This window comes from Heterocephalus glaber, unplaced genomic scaffold (genome assembly GCF_053883595.1).
Source record: "Heterocephalus glaber isolate CG9 unplaced genomic scaffold, H.glaber_assembly_v1.0 deba00001509, whole genome shotgun sequence".
In the NCBI taxonomy this organism is placed as follows: Eukaryota; Metazoa; Chordata; class Mammalia; order Rodentia; family Bathyergidae; genus Heterocephalus; species Heterocephalus glaber.
Window position 1 is genome coordinate 15,202,972 of NW_028258325.1, and position 22,260 is coordinate 15,225,231.

At 36.5% G+C, this 22,260-nt stretch overlaps 2 protein-coding genes across 19 annotated transcripts in view; one reads left to right on the forward strand and one right to left on the reverse strand.

Moving 5' to 3' along the window:
• Window positions 1-320: 320 nt before the first annotated feature.
• Pacrgl (parkin coregulated like) lies at window positions 321-22,014 on the forward strand. Of its 13 annotated transcripts, none has more exons than XM_087187824.1 (10): window positions 322-486; window positions 1,415-1,439; window positions 2,143-2,236; window positions 2,363-2,517; window positions 4,890-4,957; window positions 6,532-6,622; window positions 9,239-9,373; window positions 9,853-9,960; window positions 12,250-12,330; window positions 21,786-22,014. In XM_087187824.1, exons 3-10 carry the CDS (start codon window positions 2,185-2,187, stop codon window positions 21,843-21,845), a joined length of 750 nt encoding a protein of 249 aa, XP_087043950.1. In that variant the 5' UTR covers window positions 322-486; window positions 1,415-1,439; window positions 2,143-2,184; the 3' UTR covers window positions 21,846-22,014. The 13 variants fall into 13 exon arrangements, with proteins under 13 accessions (XP_087043954.1, XP_087043950.1, XP_087043953.1 ...); XM_087187827.1 differs by lacking the exons at window positions 1,415-1,439; window positions 21,786-22,014 and adding exons at window positions 13,702-13,776; window positions 15,004-15,293; XM_021260228.1 differs by lacking the exon at window positions 322-486 and adding an exon at window positions 493-767.
• The window catches only part of Kcnip4 (potassium voltage-gated channel interacting protein 4), a 1,104,843-nt gene continuing 1,098,983 nt past the window's right edge, over window positions 16,401-22,260 (reverse strand). For all 6 annotated transcript variants that reach the window (XM_021260223.2, XM_021260225.2, XM_021260224.2 and 3 more), the window contains 3 exons: window positions 20,666-20,770; window positions 19,262-19,324; window positions 16,401-17,849 (listed from right to left, as the gene is read on the reverse strand). In XM_021260223.2, the coding sequence (XP_021115882.1) occupies window positions 17,802-17,849; window positions 19,262-19,324; window positions 20,666-20,770 (216 nt within the window). In that variant the 3' untranslated portion in view covers window positions 16,401-17,801. The remainder of the gene's footprint in view (window positions 17,850-19,261; window positions 19,325-20,665; window positions 20,771-22,260) is intronic.

Here is a 22,260-nt window from a genome sequence, read left to right on the forward strand (position 1 = left end):
CTGGTTAGCTAAGCCAGATGGCTTTGGAACAGGAGTTCACAATTCTTAGCTCTTAGAATATCACAGGCAGAACAGAGAACACTAAATATTTGAGGGAAGAGGTTGGGTCGAAGAAGACTGCAGTTAGTCATCTCCTCTGCTTCTAGAAACTCTCATTCTGAAAAGATCTCCCACCAGGGGCCCTTTTGTCAGCAAACAGCTCCACTGGGGCGGGCGCGGCCCTGTGAACGCCACTCACTTGGTTGCCACGGTAACCGTCCTCAGCCGCCGGCGCTACCGCGGCCTCTCTGCCATTGGCTTAACGGACGCAGCGTGCGTCTGACGCCAGTGCGCGGCGACCGGGGCGCTAACGGCGCGAAGCCTCGTTTCGCCGAACACTAGTGGTTGGCGCCAGCGCCTTTGGCTGTTGGACGTGGACGTGGTGGGCGCGGGCCTCGAGCCCACGCAGGCGGCGGCTGTGTGAAGAACGCGGCGGAGAGGGGCGCGGTAGGAACGAGTGACTAAGCGGGACCTCAGGGATGAGGTTCCTGCCGGCGCACACTGTTGAGCCGGCTTCCTAGCGGGCCGTGCATCCGGGTGCCGCCGAACGCGGTTGCTAAGGACCCAGAGCGCCCCGAGCGCCAGCCTGGGTCCGGCTTCGTAGGCCGTATTTGAAACCGTCCACCTCCCGCCCTCCCCGTTTTTAGCATCTGCTTTTTGCCCTTGCTTTCTACGTGTCTTCCTCGCTTTCTAACTGACAACTCACTAGTCGCGAAACTAGGCATTAGGTATTCGGAGGCGGGTGATGGTGAGGATGCTGGAAAAATAGAAGGCAGATTTTAGGATTACTTTAGGGTAGAACTGATTGGGGTAAATGGGTGTCGCACTCTGTCCCTCGGAATTTGAGAGAGCGTTAAGTGTGGAACGCACCTTCTCTAGTGAGGGGCCTGTTAAACTTTTGGAGCTTTGTAGTCTTCAGATTAGAGAGGAGGAAAAACGGTGGGATCTGCCCCTAGAGTTTTTTTTAACAAGCAGTACAATGCTCTCAGAAACTGTGTTGGGGAAGAAAGATATAGTGAAGTGAATAGGGTATTCGAGTTGTCCAAAACAATGATGGTGTGATTTGCTAGCATTGACACAGGTGCCAGAAGGAAGTGCCTTGTAGGTGACCTGCAGTATCCACTCTAAGGGAAAATGGCCCTGCAGTGGAGCTTTAGTAACCTTGTTTTTTCTCTGATACTGTGACATAGCTGGGGTTCCACGTTTGGTGGAGCTATGGATTGTAGCGTCTATTTAAAATCTTCATATTCTGCAAAAGAATGAAATGAAAGGTGACTTGTATAATATTTATAACACAAAATAAAATATTTCTTACCTCTTCACTTTCCCTGTCACTGCTCTACATCGCCATTTATCCACACGGTATTTAATGGAGAAAACACTCAAAAGAGTTGTTGAGGGTAAGATGAATTAATCATTTTTCTTACACAGACAGCTCATGGCAAAGGTGGTTAGTAGTGTGCTCCCAGGTGGTTTGGTTTTTTTTTTTCTTTTTTTAAAAAATCGAGGAAACTTAACTTGCCTTAAATAGGGATAATTTGAATGAGTGGAAAAGAAATTGTTTTGGAGAGACACTCATTTATATACAATATTTTGAAATTATACATAGAAATATTTGCATTATATATATGTAGTTTTTGCTGAAAGTTACATATGGTGCATATAAAAATGTTCTGTATACATTAAAAACTTTGCAAGCTCAATTTTCTAGCATGTTTAAATTTTTCGAATGAGAAATTTGAGACTTTTTGAACTCATTCAAAATATAAAGCATTATTATGTAACAGGAGCAACTTTTTGGCATAAGTAGATGTACAAACCACTCCTTTTAAAAATCCAGTGTATTTTTTTTCACGTGGCCAGAGTACTGCGGATGAGCTTCTTATATTGTACTTTTGGCAATTCAAGTGGGAAAAATTTTTTATATATTTTGTTTTCTTGCAGATGGTTTGTATTTTTGACGTTACTCTAATTAATAAAGTTGCTGTAATTTCCTGCCTTCCCCTTAGTCTTTTTCAGATATTTGGCTCTGTGCTATATATTTTATGTGTATTTTACTCTATTTTATACTGTATTCTGTTTTAATCTTTATATTAATCACAGCTAAACAAGTTTTGAAATCAACTGCAGAGTAAAACAGAAGCAATGCAGAAACCAGGGTGTCCTGCAAGTGTAGAGTTGAGAGGCAGAGTAACAGGTCAGAATTTTGTTTTTTCTAAATGAAGAAGCCAGCTTTGTTAATGAGACCTTCTGTGTTATAAATGATGCGGGTGTACTTTATTACTTTCACCTCTTTTTTGTTGATGATACCTGTTTTTTCCAGGTAACTGTGATCAAAGGACATCCGCAGCTGCACAAATAAAACAGAGGACTGCCATTCAGCGAAGCAAATCCACATCCTCAACCAGTTCTCCAGAGTCTGTAAGAAAACTTCATCCTCGACCAAGTGATAAATTGAACCCTAAAACAATTAACCCTGTAAGTACAAAAACAGATTCCCGAGTCACAGGTTTTTACAGGTAATATGCATTTAGCCTCTTACTATTGCACTGTTCCAAATGCTCAGTTTGCTACATTTGTTTGCTTTGAACTAGTTCAGTGAGTTTGGTGTGCCCTGTGAGACTCGTTGATGAACTATGTGGAGCATAGAGTACAGTCAACTTATTTTTTATTTTTTTGTTATTTTACTTACTAACATCAGTGAGAGAACTTACTCAGTTGATATGCTTATATACTTGCATAAAGGTATTTGGCCATTCCTGTACATTCTATAAATTAGTTCTATCAACAGTCCTGACTGTAATACTAGCCTCCCTTTACCCTCTCTAAGGGAATTTAATCACATTTAGCAAAACACGAGATTTGTTTATATGAAAGTACACGAATTGTAACTCTGTAGGTCAGTGAATTGTCTGGAAATTAAAACAGCGGTGTAACACCACCAGGAGTTGTCTGGCCTGTGCTCAGCCTTGGCATAGAGCCATGATGGTGAACCTTTTCAAGCTTGCAGTGATACAAACGGCCCACTTCTAGAAGGTTCGCCACCACTGATACAGAGTAAGATGATAATGGTTTCCTGCTTTGAAGAGGATTGTGAGAGCAGCTGAGGCTCTTGGCTGACTAAGCTAGCAGAATATGGCAAATGAATACAGGTTTCTCATTGATGCTAGGATAGAAAACAAATCAGAACCTGTTAGTTTCTGCACCTTCTCACGTCCACCCTCACTCCTACATACACGTTATCTGTGTTCTTCATTCTAATTACCATGTACTCTTCCTTCATCAGTAGCTCAGAAGTAGCAAATAGAAGAAATTCTGGATGGCATTCAGAATAGTTCAGTAGTAGTGTAAACTGTGAGGTGGCAGTGCAAGGCTGTGTAGCTTGCTGGGTGAGGTAGGCCACTGGTGGCGAACCTATGGCACATGTGCCACAGCAGCGGACTCCTTGTATCATTGAAAGCTCTAAAAAGTTCGCCATCACTGGAAAAGAGGATCTGTTCAGAAATAACTCCTTTTTCCTCTGGAGGACAAGTGTGAGATACAAAATTCAGTTTTAAAACTAGGTAGTAATTCATAGTAATAGAGGAATGTTTCACTCTTCTGGTCATAATTCCTGCTTTAAAGCAATACAAGCTTTAAAAATTACTTGCAAATTATGTCAAATAAATTACTTGAAAGTGTGTACTCTGAGTTTATTTTTAAGCTTTGTATGTGTTTTTTTTTAAATAAGTTGGTTATATCTTTAACATAGGTTATTAAATTTTTATTTTGTAATTTAGACAATTGTATTTCATGTGATTACGTCAAAGTACCATGAGATGAAATACTTTTTGTGCTTAAATTCTCAAGTCTTTGATTAATTATTTATGCTATGGTGGTTTGATTTGAGGGTAGAATTAATCTGTTCCTAATATGATAGGGGTTACAGTCTGTAGCAGGGACCCCGGCTGCTCCCTATCCCTGGCTTTACTGCCTAGGAGCACATACTTTACTGTGAACCCCACATGCCAGGAACTTAAGTTCATGCTCATTTGAATCATCCCCAAACCTCCTCTAACCATGCTCTAGTTGTCTGTGAAACCCCTCCCTGATGCCAAAAAGTCTGGAGGCCTTTTACTATATAGAAAAACTGGAAGGGTTGAAGTTATATAATCCAAGAAAGTACATTCAGCTATGTATTTGTGAGAATCTTGCACAATCATTGATTCTCTCACTCTGTTAAACATAATCAGCTTGTTTTCTTTCATTTTTCAGTGCTGGGAATTGAACTGAGGGCCTTCACACTGAGCCATATCTCCAGCCCTTTTAATTTTTAAATTTTGAGACAGGGTCTTACTAAGTTGCCCAGACAGGATTCAAACTTGTGATCCTTCTGCCTTAGTCCTCCAGAGTGCTGGCATTAAAGGTGTGTGCTACCACACCAGACTTTGACCTAATCTTTTTTTTTTTATAGGAACATAAAGGAAGTCTGGAGAAATTGTACAGATTCTATAACTGTACATACCATTTTATTTGCCTGGGGACAAGTAAGAGATATGTTGTTAGCTAAAAACAAATACACTTCCTCTTTGTTTTAATACCACTTCTCCATTCAGCCCTCACCTTGAATCAATCTGTGTAGAATTTGAGCCACCTTCAAACCTTCTGAAACAAGTTAAAGGTGACTAACAAAATATGTACAAAGCTTGGTTGTGGTTTTAATAGTATTGAGACAATTTTTCTTAGAGTTGTAGCTGAGCAAGAATGGCAGTTTGAAAATCAGGGTGACTGTTTGGTTCTGATCTCAGGATTAAAATTGACTGGCTGGCACAAAGTGGAGGCGATGGTAACATTTTCATTTTTTATTTCAGTTTGGTGAACAGTCACGAGCCCCTTCTGCATTTGCTGCTATTTATTCTAAAGGAGGTATTCCTTGCAGGTAAAATCAGTACAATTTAAAACTGACCATATTCTTTAGGATAATTCAGTAAAACCAATACAGTCTTCCGTTTAAATGTATTCACAGTTTTATTTACTAGAAAGATTGAAATAAAGATACCTTATTACCTTGGCTATTGGATTGGTATAGATCTCCAAGCATTGTTGAAGAAAACCATTTAATTCCAAAATGTAATTACTGAGAACTGAGATCTGTGGCAAACCATGAAATAATTTAAAAAACTGAATAAACCACTTTTTAAAAAACTATAAATTTAAGTATTCATAGGTTTGGGCATATTACAAATAAAAAAGTCCTATTTTATAAAGTGAAAGTTGGCAATTTAATGAAGTTACATATCTTACTAAATGTATATGTGATTACATATATGTGTATAATACGTATATATACATATATGTGTACTATACATATATATATATATACATATATATGATTCTTGCTGCTTTCTTTACAGTATATTTAATTTTTACCTGTTCTAGATGATAGAAAATTTGATTTTTTCATCATGGAAAGGATAATCAAACATTTTTTTGTCATTGTTCCAAAATTTAAAAATATATAGTTATTAATGATATTTTCCTATTTTGAGGGACAAAAGTTCAAAAGTGTTCAATTTACTGTTATTATTTCATATTTAGATTTTGAATTGAAGCCCTGTTTTAAGGTTCTTGAGTGCAAACACCCCCCATCCCCCACCCCACCCCTGCAATTGAGTTTTGCTAAAAATGTGAAAATAGTTATAGAGGCCTCTGGCTGTTAGGGAAACCACACTGGAGGAATTGAGAAATTGAGAGGAGGCCGAAGTCTGCGGCTGATGAATGGGCTCACCTTTACTGCAGTGATGGCTCCTTGAGTGTATCTTTCTAAGCCTGTCACGTTGTTACCTACCTTAAACAGATGCAGTATGTCTCAGTGCATAGACACTAATTCAGAAGCTACCTGAATGGGCCATTTTACCATCTCACTTGTTTTCTTCTCCAGCAGGGATTAAATCTGCTTTTTCTTTATATTATTAGTGTTAGGGTTAAATGATCTGTATATGAAAATGCTCTTTATAAAACTTCTTTCTCTAATTATTACATTTTGTTTGCATTTTAAAAGAAAATTTCTGTAGCTCATGTATTTTGTTGTAATTATGACAAAAAAACCTAGCAATTGGAGCATTATTATTAAGATTAACAAATAATAAAATGCTTAAATACCATAATTATAGATTTAAGAAATGTGGGGTTACCAACTTTGCTGAAAGTGCGGGGCTTTGTAGGATTATAGCCATTATTTTGAAAATGTCTTTAAACTTATGGAAGTTTATGAAAACTTACAGAAACTTCTGAGGTAGAGATTTATTAAAGAAAGCCAATTGAGGGATTTAACTCTTTGCAGCCTGCATTGCTTACAGCATGCTTTGGACATAAACAATATTGTGGGTGGGCTTTGGCAATAACTTTACAAACATGATCTTCTTGTATGTTAGAACATAATTCTTATACATTTATACTCTAAACAGTATGTCCATTATAGGATCCCTGTATTTGCTATTTTTTGTGTTTTAGATTGGTACATGGTTCAGTAAAACACAGATTACAGTGGGAATGTCCTCCTGAAAATCTTCCATTTGATCCTCTTCTTATTACTTTGGCCGAGGTAAATAGTTCATCTCTCCTGAGTGTTAATTTGGATGTTAAAAAAATCTTTTAAAATTGCATTAAATGCTCTGTTGATGGTCAGTAAATCTTGTTGTGTACTTTTGAAATAAGAAATAATAGGTATTAAAATGTCCCCCCCCCCTTAGGAAGTAATTATGATTGTCATATATTTACTAGAAATCGACTAACCAACTTTATAAACATGATATTAGTCTACTTGGGGTTTCTAAATAAGTGGGTGAAATATTCATACTTAATTCAAAAAATAAAAATATATGAAGTTATAAGGAGGATGAAGATTCTTTTTTTGTGCTAGATAAATCAGGAAAACAGAATTAAAATTTTTTTGGCGAGGGGTTACCAGGGATCGAACTTGGGTCCTTGCACTTGCTCAGCAGGCGGTGAAACCACTGAGCTAAATCCCTGGCCCCAGGATTAAAATTTAAATGACGTCAGATAATAAGGGATTCTGTGTCTCTACAACCAGTTGTGTTGATGTGGTGCACATCTTAGGAAAGTGTTTCAGCTACCTAATGTCCACAAGGAGAAATTGCCAGCTCTGTGCACTACTGCGTGTGTTTTAGTAGAATATCATGGGGCTGGTCTTTATAGGGGATTATTTAAAAATTTCTGATAGTTTCCTTTATATAGTTTAACATTTTTGTCAGGAAAAACTGGCAAAGTCTTATCTTCAAATGAATCAGCAGTGTCCTAAAATCAGGACTAGAGAAATGAATTAACCAGTTGTCTCGCATTTAAACTTCTAGTTCCTTGACTTTTTTTTTTTAAAGACCATTTTGTTAAGAAACAAGTGACTAAATTAAGGCATTGATGATATTATTCTAATAGTCAATGACATAAAATAAAATAGTAAGTATGTCAGTAAAAGCTTGGCAGTGAAAATTTTTTAATTTAAAGAAACATTTCCCTTCCCTATAAAAACATCATGTGTGCGGAGGGTGAGACTAGAGTTGAAAAAAGTAGATAATTTTGCCAGTTGAGATTTTTTCATAATAAAACATAAAAATCTCTAGTTCTTGCTTTAAGTTTACAACTGCATTTAAGTGTATTTAAGTGCATTTAAAGGTCTCTTAAGTGTATTGTCATTTACAACCAAAGGCTGATATGTTGTCTTAATGTTTGCTTTTCATAATTTATAACTGAGCTTGCAGAATTATTTTGGTATTATAAGTAATATAATTTTGAATAGCTTATTTTGAAATTAGGGTAAATTTGATTAAAGGCTTTAAACTTGATATGAAAGATAAAAATTTTGATGTTTCCTTAGCTCTTTTTTAAACTTAAACATTTTATAAATAATAAGAAACCCTGTTTTATACAAGTCAAAGCTGTGATAGCTTTGCTTGCTCCAGCTAACCAGAGTGCTTGGAGAGCTTTAATTTTGAGAGTTCTCAAAGGGTCTTGGACTTCATGCCACATCAAGTCAGCCCTACTGTCTGTATGGGGTGACATTTTACCTTTCTCTTCTACTCATTTAATAATGGGAAGTAGCACAGAAAAACTGTTTTTGAAATGCACTTCAGCTTTTGAGCTGAGACTTGTCATCTCTAAAATGAATGGGATACAGGTATTCCTAAGACAGTAGAACCTGTGTTCCTGAATGATGCCCATGCACTGGGCAGCATAATTTTCAAAAATATGATAGCATCGAGGAAAAGTTTGATCAGTGTTTGAAATAGATATTTAGATGCAAAGGACAGATTAATTGAAAATTACTATTTCTAAGCATGGCTTTGTGGCAAGTTATATTTATTCACTTTATAGATAGTCAAACTGAAGGAGTTTTGGTATCGTTTTATTTGGTTTGCTTTGTTTTACCTCTGAAAAAAATCAGGTGGTCCTTTTATCGAGACTTGCAGTGATTGATTAAATCATGGAAGATTGCTATTTAATGGTTTCTTAAGCATTTAGGGTAAATGGCACAGTGAGAAATGATCTAGTCAAGTTTTCCCCTTATACATTGCATTCCAGAGTTAAAAATTGCATTCAAAAACTTAACAATCCTTTTGAATGTAGTATAAGATTTGCCTTCTAAATATTTGACTATAAAATATTTAAATATAAGGAAGTATATTTTAGGAATGCATTAAACAAATTGTAAAATCACTGTAAAGGTAAGGAGTCCAGTAGTTTGGCATTCATATGGGGTGGTTATAAACATACACTTCAAACAGCTGTGTTTAGCAATACATGCAAAATAATTTTAACATTTTGCTAGTGAATTTTTCTTCTTTTTTTTCTGTTTGTTTTTGTTTTCCATCTTTTCTTTCCCCATTTTTCCTACATTTAAAATTTTTTCTTTTTTCTTGCCTCTCCTATTCTTTTTCCTATTTCTTTCACTTTTCCTTTTCTTAATGTTTTTGTTCATTTCTTTTCTGTTCTATCTCTTCTAGGGGCAGATATTCCTTTTGCCTCATGTGTGTCCTTTTTTCCACAGTTTCTCAGTGCAATTTAAGTTTAATTGCTGAAATTATGTGTTATCACCAAGAAGTTTCACTTAACCTAATAAGAATTCAATTTTTTTCTGTTGTTAGCATAATAAAATGGTAGTGAATCATGCTTTTTTTGGGGGGGGGTGTTGTGTCTTTGTCAGGGTCTAAGAGAGACTAAACATCCATATACCTTTGTGTCCAAGGAGGGTTTCAGAGAATTACTTTTGGTCAAAGGTGCTCCTGAGAAGGCTATACCTTTGCTACCTCGACTGATTCCTATACTGAAGGCAGCTCTGGTATGTCAATTATTTCACTATACTTTTTTTTTCAAATCACATGAGAAAAAAGAAAGTTCTGATAGAAGAATATGTTATGCCTCTCTTCCATTATATCCAACTTAGTTCTTTGCTGTGGGTTTGATGTATGTGCAGAATGAGACCAGTGTAAAGGGCTGTAGCCCCTGAAGGGCTGCATGATTATGTCCTTGAAGGTGACTTTAGAAGATGTTCTCAAGAAGGGACATTTTGAGTAATTAGAGCAAGTGATAAGCCTCACTTCAGTTTTTCTATAAGCTATACATACATATATATTTTAATTAAAATTTGTGTTTTGCCTCTAGATCTTCTGTATTGAAAGTTATTTTAAAAATTCTGAATGTCGTTGATTATCTTCTAATTTTAAATGTTTAATCTTACTTTTTTCTCAACCTGCTTGCCCTTTTTGCTAACCTCTCCCCATCCCCCCTCACTGTGGCCTTAATTAACCAATCCCACAGGTCCACTCAGACGATGGAGTGTTCGAAAGGGGGTTGAGTGCTTTGGTGCAGCTGAGCATTGTCGTTGGTCCTTCTCTAAATGATCATCTGAAACACGTGCTTACAGGCGTAAGTTCTGCAATGCTAGAGAGTGTTGTGCATGTGTATCTCCTCATTTTTTAATGTCTTTAATTATTAAAATATCTCAAAATCTTAAAAAGAATCTCACCATCCTAACCCAAAAATATAGAGATTAGACATCATAATTCATAAAACATTTTAATAATGGACAGTAAGAATGTTTCTCTTCTTTTTTTTTTTTTTTTTTTTTTTAGTGGAAAGTGCCTAGAAGAGCAAGCAACAAAAGTTGAATGGATAAAAAAATTAATGAGCAATATAATGGCATTATACCTGTGGTCATTAGTGTGATCATGAATTATAAGCAGTGCTCATACAGTGCTCGTGTGTAATTATGTATTATGAAAACAAAGCTTTTCTTTTTTTCTTTATTTTTCATTGTGAGTACATGAATTACATTTAGGATGATACGTTTGGGACCTTGCAGTTGAGGAGGTCTCTGAGACCACCCTTAGGTTTAATGATTTGCTAGACATACTCATGAAATGAAGAGAAGCTGTTGTTCATGATTAGCTTCTTACCATAAAGGTAAGGGGCTTTTTATTCTTTACAGCGTGAAGGTACACATTAAAGCCAGCACAGCAGGAGAGAGCAAGCCCAAGCTCAAGACTTAGGTTTGCCTTTTCTAGCAAAGTTGTGTGGTCATTGCTTACTCTCCCAGCAACAACCTGTGTGAACACTGAGGACACCTGAGCCTTATGTCCAGGGTTTTTGCTGGGTCTGTCACTCAGGCATGGCTACCTGCCTGTGTGGGTGGCATTAGCCTCTCCAGATCTAGTTGATATTCTGTGGCTTAGCGACCCCACCATACATCGCACTGTTCGTTTGGACTAGTCTGGCCTAAAGCCCTCAGGTTAACATGGACACTCTTTCTTGGCAGCAGTGCATTCTGAGATCATAGAGGTTACCACCCGGAAGGTAGAGGCAAGGGTCAAACCTTTCTTTAGGTGAAGTTAATCCTTTACTGCACAGTGATACAGAGACTGATGTCCTAGCCAGAATCATCGCCAAAGAGGAGACGGTTGGGGAGGCAGACCTGCCACACAGTCTGAAGCATTAAACCCAAAGACTGTGGAGAGAGTTTTTCTTGTCATTCTGAATCTCTTCTTTTCCAGTTGCCTTTGTCTCATTGTTTATCATTTTGAGAGTCTTTTCTGACCTTGCCTGATCTTCCACTGCAGCATGAAGGGCTCAGTGGTGTGAAGTACTATTATGGGGTTACTTTCATACCTGCAAGGAGGAAAGAGCAGAAAGCAACTTTATATGGCATGAGCCTTAGAATGTTTGATGAATGATGAACTCTTCCTGGGCGTTATTTGTATTTCCAGAAAGACCCATGAGCAAGTCTGTCAGCTGAAATGCTTTGGTCTTTGGGTGCAGTAATGGACATTTGGTGGGCATATTGTTATAAGTGCTTGTTTCCCTGCATTGCCTGTTTCTCTACTTGCTCCTGTGATTTCGTCCTTTCCTTTTTTTAAACAAACTTCCACTCTGTAGTTAGAACTCACCTAGAATACACCTTGGGATAAGTGGGATAAGTGGCTGTTTTAGTCACTTTCTTTATTGCTGAGACAAAATACTCATTACAGCTTAAGGAAGAAAGCTTTATTTTAGCTCACATTTCAGGCCATAATCTGCTGGCTTCAAGGCAGGAGCATGGAGGAGGAATACCTGCTCACCTCATGGCAGACAGGAAGCAGAGAGTGGAGGGAGAAGCCAGGGAAGGAAGATGAGCCCTTCCAGACTACACTCCAGTGACCAGTCTCTTCCATCTAGACCCCACCTCCTAAGAGCTGGTCAGCTGTGACCACTGTGATCCAGTTAGCTTCCAAAAAGCCCCGCCTAAGTGAATGGGGTCTTGGGGGGCATCTAGATCTAAGCTGTAACTCATTTCTGTATCTGTTTTTACTGAGTTATTCCCATCAGTGCTCCGTTATTTGTCACCTCTTAGTGTAGGAAAATGTGTTCTTTAGAGACACAGCTTTCTATCATAGTCCTCCAAATATGCTTGCATTTTACAAAATGAAAGCTATGCTATTTCATAGGAAACTTACTCTAGTTATACTATAGCACATACTGCAGAATTAGTGTTACTTCAGATAATATAAACTCACTTTGGTAAGCAAATACAGTAATGTCTACTACATGTAAATTTTACTGAGATGTTACCTAAGAGAAGTCTTGAAATCTTAAAATTAGGAGGTGCTCATAGTTTTATTTATTGTGAACAGTTACTTTTTCAAATCTTTTTATGCTGCCTACCCTATTTTACTTCAAAAGCTCTCCAAGAGACTGATGGACAAGAAATTCAAAGAGCCAATCACCAGTACATTACAGAAGCTAGAGCAGCATGGTGGAAGTGTAAGTAGAGCATCATCCCTTAAGTCATTTTTAGAAATTTTTAATCCAATTACAAAATTGACTGTATTTAAGAAATATTACTTCAGCTGCAAGTAACCATGAAAGGTGATAGTGTGATATTTCTTTTTAAACATGTCTTTTTAGAGCTCAGAGTTTGTCTTACCAGGGTCACATAGTTTGTGACCAGGGCTCAGACCCAGGTCACATGCAGGGACTGCATACTTTACTGTGTTTACCACACCATACTGTGTGTACTGCAGCTTTGGTTTTGCTTTTTCAAATATTTTAGATACTTTTGTTTTGACTACTGCAAGTCTAGAAAAAAATCTAAAAAGAGGGCATTTAGAGAGCTCATTATATATTTTTATCCATTTATTTATTTATTTGGTCTTAGAAGTCAAACCCAGGGCCTTGCAGATTCTGAGCAGGCAGTCCACTACTGAGCTACACCCTCATCCCCCTTTTTCCCCTTCTACTTGCCATCTGGAGTTTTAGGATCTATTCATAAAGATAGGAATGACAGGGGCCAGGGATTTAGCTCAGTGATTCCGCTGCCTGCCTCGCAAGCGGAAGGACCCGAGTTCAATCCCCGGTTCCAGAAAAAGAGATAGAAATGACACTAGCACATAACTATATTACATCACTGAGCACATGCGCTTTCCTCACACACATGATTCACACACACCCACTCCAGAATAGGTCAGTTGATGATTCTCACTGTTCATAGAGCGAGAATGTGGGGGATTTTATTATTATACAGTGTCAAATACCATTAGTTGAATTTTCATCATTTGAAAAAAGTTCAGATAATCTAGTTTTAGAAATAAGTCTTGTTTTGGAGATTATATTTTATCAGATTTTAATAATAGAATTACATATCATTATCTTAACATTGCAAAATTTAGCTTCATTTGATATAAGGAATTAGTTTCATTTTCTAAAGGAATTAATTACAAGAAATTTGGGTAATTGTATACAGTTTTAAATTAAAGACATTTTGGTATAAATTTTGCCTAAATTATCCAAGTTGACTACTTTCAGTGACTTTTAAGTGGGTTGCATTCTTTCCATGATGATAAATGCCTAGAGAAAAATTTATGAAGAGGGAGTACATCTCTAATCCTGCTGGACACTTTTCTTTATTGTGTCAAAGTCTTGGGCAATCAGATGCCTTGGTGAGGTGATGTACGGAACCGGGCCCTAGCCAATCCAGTGTCCCCTCTTAGAAGGAAGCTGCTTGCTTGCAAATGTGCTGGCTGTTGTAAGAATGTGAATGGAAAACCTGTTTGCTCTTTCTATTCCTGCAAAGTGCAAGTAAACAGATGCTAAATAATAGTGACTGCTTTTTATTTTGAAACTCTCCCTATGTAGTTTTCCATATCCTGTGGACCTTTGTGGGAAATGGGACTATAAAACAGGACGGGGCCAACATATGGTATTTCATGGGTGGGTATGAGTGTGTGTTTGTGTGTGTGTGTGTGTGTGTGTACATGCATGTGTGTGTGTAAAATAAATTTTAGAAGTAGCACATTAAGATTTGGATCTGTGTGCGCATGTGTGCATGTGTACATGCGTGTGTGTGTGTGTAAAATAAATTTTAGAAGTAGCACATTTAAGATTTGGACCTGGAATACGGAGGATGTATTTGATAATCCTAGAGCTGAAAAATAGAGTTTCTCTTTTTTTGGGACTTAGTTGTATTAGCTTTGAATGTATTATTAAAGAATAAAATGAAAAAGGTTTTGTCATTGTCAGTGTTCTTAAACATTATTTATTCAGATTTCTGGTACCTTCTTTCCATCCTACTTAACATTTTAAAAATAACGAATGTAATTTCAGTAGAAAATTTTCTGTTGAAGTTAACATATCAAAGACTTTCTCTTGGTTAATTATTATTGTGCTTCCTTTTGGTACTTTGCAGCCCTACATGAACTTAATGAGTGCTCTTCATTCTCTTTTAAGAACTTAAAGCTTTTGTAAGATTTTTTCTTAAGTGTTAGAAATAAGTCTTAAGAACATCTTGTCAGCAGTTCAGTTTCACATTTCTTACGGCATGTGTATGTTATAATGATGTAAAGTCCCAACTTCTGAGGAAATAAACATCCATTACAGTCACACAGTCACTTTCTTGTAATTGATCTTGTTACCTGCCTTAAAATAAAGTCAGTTCCTTCTTGGGATGATTTAATTTTCTTTCTAAGTAATATATTCATTTTTCTTGGGAAAGGCATATCTTACACATAGCCTGATCTTTATTTCTTTACTGAGTATGTGAGAACTGAAACTTCATAGTACTTACTCTACTGAGTTCTTTTAAGACATTAATCTCATTTATTCTTCAGAACCATCCTCAGAGGTAGACTTTGTTGTTCCCCTCCTTTATAGATCATGCAACTGCAGCTCAGAGAAGCAATTAGCCTGGGTTTGAGTGAAACAACTGGGAAAGGGTGAATTTAAATACTTGACTGGTGCCTACTTCTCCACATACTTCAAAAAAAAATTTTTAACTCAGAAACAAAGTTCCACTCCCATTTCTCTCTCTCTCATTTTGTTCTTAGTCTGTTTCTATTTGTCTTGAGTTTTGGAGACTTTTTAGGCATACTCCTACAAGTGTAATAGCTCTTAGGGTAACTTCATGATACTAATAATACCATTTTTTTTTTCTATTGACAGGGAAGCCTTATAATCATCAAATCCAAAATTCCAACGTATTGCTCTATATGCTGTTGAATAAGGGAGCCAAAAAATGTCATCTTCCTGCTGATAGGTGTCACCCACTGACCATGGATGCTCATCAAACCTTTGTTCAGTTCATTTTATTTATTTTTGTAAATCACGGCCACCATTCATTACTTGTATTTACAAGTTAAGATGAATATATATAGTCCTGTTGAATTAGAGTAACATTTATTCATCAACCAAAAGGAATGGGTAATGAGAAGCTATTAAAAGAACTTCCATAATTATTTGTGTTGAGGACTATTATTGAGTTTACAAAATCAGATGTATTTGTATTTTTTTTCTAGTGCCTTTTTATTTATAGTATTTGTTTTGTAATCATTTTGTAGCTGTGCACTTTTGTAGATTTCTGGGGGGTGTCATTTTTTTGGGTTTTATATTTCTCAAGGTTGTGAAGTTTTAAATAGTGGAAAAACATTTGTGAATTCACTAAAATTATTTGTAAATATGTATTTTATAATGTAGAGTGCTTGGAAAAAAATTTATTTCCAGATTCTAGTTTAAAAAATTTTTTAAATATGTAAGTTATATTACAAGTATGTTGTTTATTACAACTTACTAAAACTACCTAAATTTTAGGTATTATTGGTATTTAAGTAAATGTTATTTTTGCATTTTGTAGCCTGAAAATACTGATGATCATATATAGATACCCAGAAATTAAAATTCTAAAACTCTTAACATGTATTTAGTGGTTTTGTTGTGCTTACTCATGCTGAATGATTAGTTTTTTTTTTAAAGAATGCATTTAGAACATAATTTCCAGATACAGAATTATTGATGTAGTAGAAGACTTTAGATAAGCCTGTTAGAGGAAGGAATAGCAGAAGAGAATAGAAAACTGGCAAGGAAAGGCTATAGAGACTCGAGCACCCACACCAAATCCAAAACCACATGACACACTGCAAAGGACAAAGATGAGCAATCACTGTCTAACATAGAGTAGCAGTCTTCTATCCCAGAAGCACTGGAGAAAGTCCTTTCCTTTTTCTGCCCCTCAGGCACCTGTATTGACCTCTTTGCGGTTCTCGTTTCAGATACAGCCTCAGTTCAAATTAGAAAGAACACCATTAATTTCTAAGAGGCCACGATGGAGAAACGCTCATCCTCTTTCAGAGATTTTGCTTTCCAGTTCAGCGTGGCACTCTTTATTTCATCACATAAAATCATGCTAGCTACAACAGCTGCTTGCCCACTGGTCTTGTTTGATTTTTCTTCTAGTATTCAGTACCATCTGCACATAGCTACAATCTAAAAATTCCATAAGAAAAACGTAATGTTTTAAATCTAGTAATTAATTACAAAACTTGTTAGAATAAAGATCCATAACATGAGAGAGTTATAAACTCTTTATTTTGCTTTTGTTTTTCTTTTTGAAATACAAAATGTGCACATTGAGTTTACACAAACACGCGATGGCAGATTTCAGTGTACATGTATTGTACTACTCTTAATTTCTACACTGGTGGTAGCAGGGCAGCGTTCAACATCCTATCTCTACACCAGAATAGATACCTGATTTATTGTTGCAAAGACAATTGCAGATTTCATCCTCCTGCAGCCTCTTGGTCTTTGATATTTCTACCAAACAGGGAAGATGTGTGTATCTATAGCACTGTTGTGGCAACTTTACAGTTTTGGCTTAAGATCGTTAAGTAGAATCTGAATTGTTGGAGTTCTATGTTGAGCTAAATTGTAATGCAATCCAGATGAGTTGTTCAGCATTTATATTCTTTTTCTGTGAACTCTTGGTAGTGGCTGTCAATGTGATAGAATCACTGTTGTTTTCAAAATGGATTCTGCTTGCTGTTCCTTCCTGGTAGGCTTTGGGTGATCAAGGTTTCTTTGACCCCAAAGGGCTTGTAAGATAAACATGCTGTGGGGAAGTCAGGGCAAAGGAGATGGAACTGGTCTTTAATGCTGTTAAGGATTACTTTTTATTAAGTATTACTGTGTATGGGAGGACAGATATCCTGACCCTTTGCCTATGTCTGTAAACATCCTTATTCTGAACTTCCATTTAATGGCATACTAGATACAGTCGACCTGCACGATTAAACAAATCCAAAACATACACATTTTGTAGGCCTTTGCTGTAATATGTTATATGGAAAATTAGGAAATGCTTACTAAAATAAGTTTTATTCGGCATACGCTGACCTCTGGTAGTAAACTAATATGTTATAAAAAATGCCAGATAAATTAATGTCTTTAACAGAAAGTGGGAAATCTATAGAAATTGAATTATGTGTTTTTGGTTTTTAATTGTAATCTTATTTTGTTAATGTTATATAAATGTAAGTAAATGAAATTAATTTCTGGAAATGAAATACAGTTTAAATATTGTAGAAAACGATTTAAAATCCTAGGACTGAATACATACAAATGAATAGCAAAAAACACTGATATTTTAAAATTGCTAATGTGTGAAAGCCTGAATAATTCCATGACTAAAGAATCAAAACTATATGCCAGATTCTATTACTTTTGAATATTCACAGAGTATGAAATGAGTTAGAACATCTCATGAACTCCGTGCCATTATGAAAATGATGCAAATTATACCTGGAAAACTCAAATCTTCTAGGGATTGTTTTATATTAAAACAAAGCTTGTTTGCATAATATGCCTCAGTATAAAGCTGAGCAATCTATGCTAAAAGTGGTAGCTCCAACTTTAAGTATGGTAGAGTAGTTCACATTTGTCTGTTGATTGAGGATCTATTTGACAAGTTAAATCACATTTTCAAAGAGCTGCATGGAGCGCATTATGTTTTCATCCTGTAAGGGAGGAACACAGCAGGATTCAGTGTGGCATATCTGCAGTAGATAATACACTATTGTACACTGTAGATAGATAGTACACTACTGTGCCCTTAACTACTGCATCCTTCCGCCAGCTGCCTACGCCAGTGCATACACACTGCTTGTACATATAAATGCCATTCTATTAGCCACATAGATCACCATGGATGGCCCATCTGATGTTTTCTTGAATTTTTAAACATTTCATTTAACTCTTATTAGTAGAGGATATTTCTAAAATCATAATGCTGAGTTTCTAGCACCCAGAGAGGTACAGGAGGTAAATCAAAGTGAGTAAATGAGAATTTTGGCATTCCAGATGTATCATACCAAACCACAGAAACTTTATATAAGTGCAGGGAAATGCCGTGTGTGTGACAGCTTCCTGCCAACTTCTAAGGGTTTGTGCTTAGGGTGTAGGAGGCAGGGTAGTGAATTAAGGGGAGCAAATGTATAAGTAATCATATGCCTTTGTCTATGTTTGCCAGTTATGGCTAAATATGTGTGGCCTTTAAAAAGGAATGGTCTGTCATTGCCAACATAAAGCACTGATGAAAGAAACTGTTGCACAGTGGCTGTGTCCAGGTTAGCACTCTCCTTAGAAGTGAGCTACCAGGACAGACTTTAGGCATTTTATGGGCATCCCGGTCAGTTGTATGGGAATGCTCTCTGAGCTATTTAATCTTGGGAAATGGTGGCTGAACCAGTTACAGCTTCCACTGTTTGAAACCAAGTTAAGGATACACCATTAGGTTGATGTCACTGAGTTAATTGTCTGAAAGGTAATTCTTCCAAAGGTTAATTCTTGCAAAGGTAATTCTTCCAAAGGTAATTCTTCCAAAGGTAAGATGAAAAACTAGCAGATGTCAGGAAAGGTGTAGAACAAGAGTTTAATAATAAAAAGAAAACTTAAAGCACCAACAGACTTCTTTGTGTCCGTGATTTTTTTTTTTTTTTAAATCTTGACTGGTCCTACACACATGTCAAGTCAAGTAATTTTAAGGAAACTAGCACTCATTTTCCAGAAGACAGGTAACCACCCACATTTCTCTCCATAAATGTCTGCTGTTTATTTTTTTGTGTTGGAAGACCATTATTTGTCAGTAGCAAATACTGATGAAGGGTTTGGGAAGAAACATAGTAAATGGGTATTTTGGTATCTCCAGGGCCTTCTAAGTAGCCTGCCTTAGAGTAGGCACTCTTATAGTGATTGAAGGACTCTATAAGTTAGCATTTGTTTACAAGGTAGTAGGCCTGTCTTACCTGTGGTAGAAATACTAAGGTTAAGACATTTGATTCTTATGTCTTGCTCAGTTCATGGTGGTTAACTGGTAATACTATAGCTATTGTAAAATTGAAGTGCTAGTTCTTTTCCTCTCATTACTTACTTTTTGGCAACTTTCAATGAACTCATCTATGGTAACAACCCCATCTTTATTTTTGTCCATTTTCTGTACAGGAAGAAAAGAACAAAACATTTATTAAGACTTTCTGTTAGAAAATGCTGGCAGGGTTTACAGTGAAAGGAACCTTTCTCCGTTTTGTGGTAGTGCAGACTGGTGCAACCACTGTGGAAGTCAGTGTGGAGATACCTCAAAGAACTAGGGCTAGAGGTCCCATTTGACCCAGCTATTCCCCTGCTGGGTATCTTCCCCAAAGAATTAAAAGAATCATACCACAGTGATATATGTGCACCCATGTTCATAGCGGCACAGTTTGTAATAGCTAAAGCTTGGAAGCAGCCCAAGTGCGCATCAACTGGAAACTGGATAAAGAAAATGTGGTTTTTTAATAAAATGGAGCACTAAGCCATAAAGAATTAAAAATGAGTTATTTATAGCTAAATGGATGCATATCGAGGCCATACTCTTAAGTGAAATAAATGGGCACACATGTAAATACCGAATAGTTTCACTAGTGTGAGAAACTGATAGTGTAAACAAGGGTTAAAATGATTATAATGAATAATTGATAATTTGAAATAGGAAAAAGGGCCCAAAGATGAAGGAGTGAAGGGAGGGGAAGGGGAAAGGAAAAGAGGGAAAGGAAAAACTATGAGAAAAGAAAAAAAAATGGAAATGAAATCTATGTAAATAGGGAAGGGCGGAGGGGTGAAGGGTGCACAGGTAATGGGGAAAAAAAAATAAGAACCAAGATATATAATGTACAGGTACAAACACCCAATGATAAATGTAAATGAATGGTATACCTAAAATGTACCAATAAAAGAACTAAAAAAAAAAAAAAAGACTTTCTGTTAGATACCCTTACACTTGAACCCGGATGGGTGGAAGCCAATAAAAAGAGAACCCAGCTGATTGTTTAATGTGGAGGACTTGCCTCACAGCAGGAAATAGTGGGTTCCTGGAAATAAGAATCATGTGGCCTAATCTTTCTAGCCTGGGCCCTTTTCAAAGATGAGAGTCATTCTGTCCTAGGTAAAACTGTTTGCATGATGAGTTCAGGCAATATGCTGAAACTTGTAGAGTCCTGGTTTTCTCATCTGTAAAATGGGGTTAATCAGGATATTTAACATCACAGGGTTTTTGGTGAGAATTGAAAGAAAAACGTGAAAACTGAGAAATGCTTGTGTTCTATTTAGGATATTGTGAATGTTCACTAAGTACAGTTAACCAGTTAATTCAAAACCAAAATCGCAAAATTAGTAAGGTGGAAAATATTGTTTCTTTCAGTATAGTTTCACTCTTTAGAATCATCACAGTGCTTTTGCAAACATGAAGAAAGTTGCTTATAATTTTGCTCCCTCCGTCCCCTGCTTCTGTTATTCCTACCTGGAAAAATGTCTCGACGTGTTGTCTGGGAGCATCTTCTTTGAGGACAGGATATGTGCATTTACCCATCATATCATAGATTGCTTTCATTATATCCAGCATTTCCTGAAAGGAAAGGGCATGTACAAGAGTCCAGACAAGTTCGAAGAAAGCAGCCTAAAATGCTAGACCCATTTTCCCACTTGGTTTCTAAATTTTGACTTTGATTTTTCAAAGGCAAAACCAGTAAAAACCTTTTTCTCCTTAAAAGCAGTTGAATGACAATGTAAGAATCCGTTCTGATCTCGGTTTCAAGATGAAATTGATTCTCATATATCTATTATGTTCAGTAAAGAAATATTCTAGTTTAATATTTAGATTTCCAGACTTTGTTTTATTGAGTTATTATATAGCTCGGTTACTAATTTCCATTTATTGAGAATAAAATACATTGCACTTAGAATTACTGGTATTACAGATTACAGCTAATTAATTATAATTACTAAAGCTGATTAGGATTTTCAGTATTTCCTGATTTTGAAGAAGAAGCTATATATGAATGGTAGTCGAAATATTTTGAAACTGGGAAACATCTTAATATTTTAGTAACTTTTAAAATAAAACCAAATCTAGTTTTGCCTTGTCATTTTTGATCTTATGAGTAAAAATATCTGATTTTTTAGATATTTAGATTTATTGTTTCAGATAAGTAAATTAGGTGGATTGTGTTACTGTTGAGAGTATTCACATCTATTATAAGTGATGGTGTAGTTTTTAATTTGTAAAATAGGTGAAAATGTTTAAGATGTTTTCAACATAGATAATTAGGAAGAAGTTTGTTAGATACAGGAAGAATTCATGAGAAATGTTTTTAAGCCAGAAAGGGGTAGAAAGGAAGTGAAGGACTAAGAGACAGTTAATGTTCCTGTGTCACCTGGGTAATACATGGATATGCTACACCAAATATACAAGAAACACTAATTCAGAAAATGTACTGTGTGCATTAGCACTCAATATTCATGAAGTCTTAGCTCAGTACCCATTGGTTGACCCTGGGTGTCCTTTGCCTAAGAATCACAACATCCATGACTGCTAATCTATAACTGACCAGACACACCTTTTCTTGTGTTTTCTCTGACAGCACAGGGTCGCATCATCAGTCTGGAGTTCCCTCTTCAAACTCATCTCTGGGGAATATTAGTGAAGTAGAAAGATGGGCCATATGAGGATTGAACATGCCCAGGATTTGCGTAGGATCCTCCTCTATCCCTCTCTTTGCCCTGTTTTAGGTGTGATTCACCTACATCATCCCTTTACTTTGCTTTCTTGCTTTAAATTGCTGTAATAAACTGTGAGCTTCGAACATCTTACTTTGTTTGGCCTGTGTTTGGAGAGCCAAGATCATTACCACAAAACACAAGTTGTTCCACAATCCATATGATTGCAAAATTCCATGTTTTCATAGATCATTATATGGAGGAAAAAAGTTTTCAGGTCAGATATTCTAACATGGTTTGGATACATTTTCTTTTTTCTTTTTTTTTGGTACTGGGGATCAAACTCCGGTCCTTCTGCTTGTGAGGCAGGCGGCAGAACCACTGAGCTAAATCCACGAC